Source organism: Nannochloropsis gaditana, assembly GCF_000240725.1.
Source record: "Nannochloropsis gaditana CCMP526 unplaced genomic scaffold scaffold1089, whole genome shotgun sequence".
Lineage (NCBI taxonomy): Eukaryota > Eustigmatophyceae > Eustigmatales > Monodopsidaceae > Microchloropsis > Microchloropsis gaditana.
In genome coordinates, this window is record NW_005802864.1 from 2718 (window position 1) to 7465 (window position 4748).

General features: G+C 52.1%; 2 protein-coding genes across 2 annotated transcripts; both read right to left on the reverse strand.

Moving 5' to 3' along the window:
* Window positions 1–1039: 1039 nt before the first annotated feature.
* On the reverse strand, window positions 1040–2029 carry NGA_0730600 (uncharacterized protein; the record flags this gene model as incomplete). Its single annotated transcript, XM_005852557.1, is given in 4 exon segments — window positions 1040–1048; window positions 1062–1206; window positions 1317–1780; window positions 1873–2029. The coding sequence occupies 4 exon segments, from the start codon at window positions 1960–1962 to the stop codon at window positions 1040–1042; spliced, it is 708 nt and encodes a 235-aa protein (XP_005852619.1). The 5' UTR covers window positions 1963–2029.
* Window positions 2030–2352: 323 nt separating this feature from the next.
* On the reverse strand, window positions 2353–3857 carry NGA_0730500 (pseudouridine synthase; the record flags this gene model as incomplete). The annotated part of the gene is made up of 4 exons (XM_005852556.1): window positions 3692–3857; window positions 3174–3550; window positions 3040–3088; window positions 2353–2997 (listed from the first exon to the last, which is right to left on the reverse strand). The coding sequence occupies exons 1-4, from the start codon at window positions 3827–3829 to the stop codon at window positions 2353–2355; spliced, it is 1209 nt and encodes a 402-aa protein (XP_005852618.1). The 5' UTR covers window positions 3830–3857.
* Between the last annotated feature and the right edge of the window lie 891 nt (window positions 3858–4748).

Genomic DNA, 4748 nt, shown 5'->3' on the forward strand with positions numbered 1-4748 from the left:
TTTCGCGTCGGGAGGTGGGAAGCAAATAGCACGACTTTTCTAAACAAGGCAACCAACACCGCCCCCAAAAAATGTATTCGCACGCGCAAACCAAGAACACACCTCTGTTACCACCACCTCCCCACTCCCTCGCGCCTGTGCCTCTATTCTGAAGCACCAGGAGACGGGCGGCAGACGGAGGCGAAGAGGAAAAGCGGGTGGCGTGCCCGTTGGGATCTTCCTCAAGCTGTGAGCACGCCGAAGCCCTCATATCCCAAGCCCGGTACCCTGAAATGGGCCACCCCCTGAACACCACCACCCGCGGCCTGCCCTGCAGGAACGACGGGGAGCGAAAGACACAGTCTTGCTGATGTTGGCGATGAATACGCGTACTTTCCTGTCTTGGCGGATGCCACAATTTCTTTGCTTTAAAAAGGGAATGCCATCGTAGCGATTCGAGCGCCGTGCTAACCTCCTCACACAGCAAACTGTCTTTCCCCTCGCGTATCAAACTTTATAATGCCTATTACATGCATGACTTATCTTATGTGCAACTTTGCATAGAAACGAGCATAGCATTGTAGCAGCAGTATTGCAACCTGCTCATTTCGATGTCTGTCTTCACCCTTGAACTCCGCACAAAACATTTTTCCTCATCACTCCTTGCTGTGGATGATTTTTGACGCTCCTCATCTCTCAACCACATAATGAAAGCCGATGTCAGTCAAGGTTATATGGAACGTAGATTTCATTTCTGTGCTAGCGACGTGCTTTCCATATACACATCCTGCTACACGTGCAACTTCCTTGTCGATGATGGCCTTCTCTGTCCCTGAGTGCATAAACTACAACACACGTAACAAGGATGGTTTGACCGCTCCACAATTGGCAAGAACAGGAGATGCTTCAAGGCCAGGGACGGCTCGGGCTCTATTTCCGCGAGCTTCGGATTCGGAGAAGGAAGAGGAAGAGGAGGAAGAGGAGGAGGAGGAGAAGGAGGAGGGAATGGAGGAAGGGTGTGTGCTCGAAACACAGACGCTGACGAGGACTATCGCAGCCGTCACACCCACTATCACTGCTACAGGTATTGTAGTTGTGATCAGCAACAAGCGTTGGCGAGATTGGCGGCGCAAGTAAGGGCAAGCCATGCGCAGCTTATCTTCAATGCTGTAGCCAGCGCCCGTGCCGCAGTAGGACGCGCGGTGCGAGAAGCTTTTGAGGATAGCCCTGTGCGGGTATACATAGACAAAATTGTAAAAAGTCTTCGCTGGGAGAGTTAAGATCCTTTGCACGCTTGCATCCATGGTGACAATGACTGCGACGATATGAGCACGCACCTGAAATGAGCCATGACCACCGACGTGGCGCGCTTCCGCCAGCCATCGCCACCATTTTCAGACCTTTCATCAGTTGGAGGCTGAGATGGACCTTCTGCTCTAGACGAGGCCCTAGGTGAGACACGCGCTTCCTCTTGCTGCTGCTGCTGCTGCTGCTGCTCCTCCTCCTCCTCCTCCTCCTCCTCCTGCTCACGCCCTCCTTGTCTAGGCGTGTCCCTACGGGGACTGGCCTCACGCCTTGCTCCATCGCTTGGATACATACCATCTGCACCTTCCTCTTCCAACATTGTGGGGAGCTCGATCATCCTGCCGTCATTCAGGTTGAGAGACGAGTCCAGCAGAGGACCGTCTCTTCGTTCATCCTCACTCCTCAAAGCCCCTCCATCAGGATGCAAAGTTAACACCGTAAAAGTCCCGTCCCCTCCATCCTCTTCCCGCAAACTTAGGCCGTTGTGTTGGTTGCGCTGGTGTTTGAGTTTATGTAAGAGAGGTGCAAGTTTTCAGTTGAGGCCAACAATTCTGTACCGTGACACCACCACAAATCCGCCCTTATTACCCGGTCAAGAGTCACTTCCTCTCCTTCTCCATCTATAATGATCCAAGATGCCGAGAGTCGATGAGGTTCACGGGGTGTTGAGGGCTGCATATCGCTTCCCCTAGTCTAGGGGCACGATGAATGCTCAGTCACAGCAGCAGGCAGCTACCTCAGCTGTCATGACGGCGGAGAAAGCGTGACAGAATCGAGACGATGAGAACTACTCATGCCACAAACAAATGAATTGTCAGAATAAGATACATACACGCGCTTGGAGAAGGTGCTTGGGATGTCATTTCGGTTTTGCTTCCTTTCCCAGGGGTGGAAGCAATTGAAGATGGAGGCGCCCGTGGCGATCCTTTCTTCTTCTCGGCCCATCTTGCCCGGTCAGAGGGCGCCCCAAGTCGTTAAATGAGGGCATTGCACGGATTATTTCCACTGTACAAATGTGCACATTGTGCTATTTTGATGCTTTATTTATCGATTAGATGGTATGCCATGTCAGCTTCCTAGCAATCTCCGGGCCCACTGTCCCCCTTCGCTCTGAGCTTCTATTTCCGTCACCTCCCCCTCCGACAACGTTCCCAGAGATATGTGCCCGTACCTAACGCGATGCAATGCTACGACTGGATAACCCGCGTTGGCCAAAAGACGTCGAACCATACGATGCTTCCCCTCGCTGACGCCGACGCGAAGGACAAGCTCCTCTCTTGCATTTGATTTCCTCCCCTCTGCCCCCTTATCTTCCTCTATGGAATTCACTTCGTCATCTCTCTCTTCTATTTTTTTCCTACGCATGACCTCCAATAGTTGTGCCTCATAAATTCCATCCGCGGTCTTGACACCTGCAGCTAACTTAGCTCGCAGCGCTGCTTCAAAATCTGCTTCTTTTCTCTTCTTTTCTTCCTCATTTCCGTTCACCCCAACATCAATGTCTACCATCGCCAAATATTCCCTTTGCACATTGCTGGACGGATGTAAAAGACGTTGCGTTAATTGACCGTCTCCTGAGAAAAGAAGCAGGCCCGTGGTATCGGCGTCCAGGCGCCCTACAGGGTGGAAGGTCTTGGCAAGGCGGGGAGGAAGCACATCTTCCAGATTAGGTCTTCCCATAGGATCTCCCATGGTGGAGTGAACGCCAAAAGGCTTGTGATATACAACAAGGAGGGGAAGCGGTTGTACAGGTACGTGATCGACGAGAAGGACGGCATCGGAAGGGATGTGGAAGGAGGGGTCTCTGCAGGAAGGGAAACAGAGGTGAATGGAGAGAAGGAGTCAATGATGACACATGATTTCCCGTCATTTTTTTCCCCGTGACTTACTTGACCACTTTCTTGTTGTCTAAGGCCACCTTGCCTCGGCGCACCAGGGCCGTCACCTCTGTTCTTGTCCCCACCCCCCGGTTTGCGAGCAGACGATCCAGCCGAAACATCTCCGCCTTCTCCTTCCCTCCCTTCTTTTTCTTTTTGGAAGAAGCTTTGGAAATGATTGAGATTTTACTCTCTGATCCAGTGCTTTCATCTCCTGTGTCGCTAGCAGCATACGGAGGTCTACCTTGATTGCTATCTTCGGTGCTGGAAAAACGCAAGACTCGTGATCGACTGGGGAAGAGAAAAGAAGTGCCATGGACCTTGGTGCAGACAGCTCGCCAAAACGGTAATCTTGTTGAGGCGAAACCTATTTTCATACATGATCGTGCCTGTGCAGGTTGGGATCGAGCGATGGTCAAGCGTATCACAACTGTGATGGGGTGGTACGTCTGACCAGTGTGAGGACGAAAGCATCCAAGGCGTCCTCACGGTTGAAAGTTATAAAGTGATGTATCAACAAGTAGACGCACCGAATTTGCTGCCATGATCACCATTTTGAAAAGAAGTAGGGCTAAAACAACCTGTTTCCCCTTGTGCTGCTGCCTCCAGCCCGTCTTCATCATCACAAGCCAGGGGGAAGAAACTTGAGTCGAAGAAAGGTTTGACATTGCAGCGTCAAAACTTATTTTTTACCTGAGAGATGTGAGTGGTTGGTAAATGCACAGTCGGACCACGGTAAGATGGCAGTGTAAAGTTCATTTTTTGAAAGAAAAAAAAAGGGGATACGGGTAATGCGCACGGCTCGAGCCCAGGGCTGGCGGGGGCCGGAGCGATCGTCGTCCCTCCAGCCGCGTCGGTTGGATCAAATACGCGGGCCAAAAGACAAGCGCATGATCTCCGCGATGTCATATCAGGAAGATGAAATGCCCTCATGTTTGAGATCATAGCATCACGGTCTGATGGAGCGCTCAGTGGTGTCGATTTTTGGTTTTATGGCTGGAATCTCAAGCCGTTCAGGAGCCACAGACCGTAGCTTCATCTTTAACATGCACACTCTGAAGCTTGGGCTGTATAAGCCACATCAAATACCACATGGCAATGTGAATTCTACATGACGGATACCTGTCGCACTCCTTGATTGTTTTTTGGGACCCCGGCTTCTCGAGCCGCTTGATCGGTCCCCGTGAACTGGATGCAGATCTGATGTGCTAGCCTGAGTGCATATGGAGTGCTTACACTTACGTTTGCCCCACAATGTCCCATCCCACATGCTTTTCCCTGAACACATATAGAGAAAGATGAGAAGGCACCCATGGAGGGCCCAGGAGTTGTCAGTCCTCCTCCTGGCGTTTGCCGCCCTGGTTACAGCTCGACAGTTGATGTGCAGAGGGCCCCTCTCCTCGACGTCCTCTCGACGCACGCACCGAGGCAGGTTGGCCTTTGATTACCCTGCCTACGACACCAACCCTGCTCAGTATGCCAGCGGAGGGCCCCCTCCTCCTCCCCCCCCGCCCGGAGGTCTCTATCATGCGCACCCTCCTCCCGCTCAGCACCAGGACATGGCACGAGTTTTTCGGGAGGGAAGAG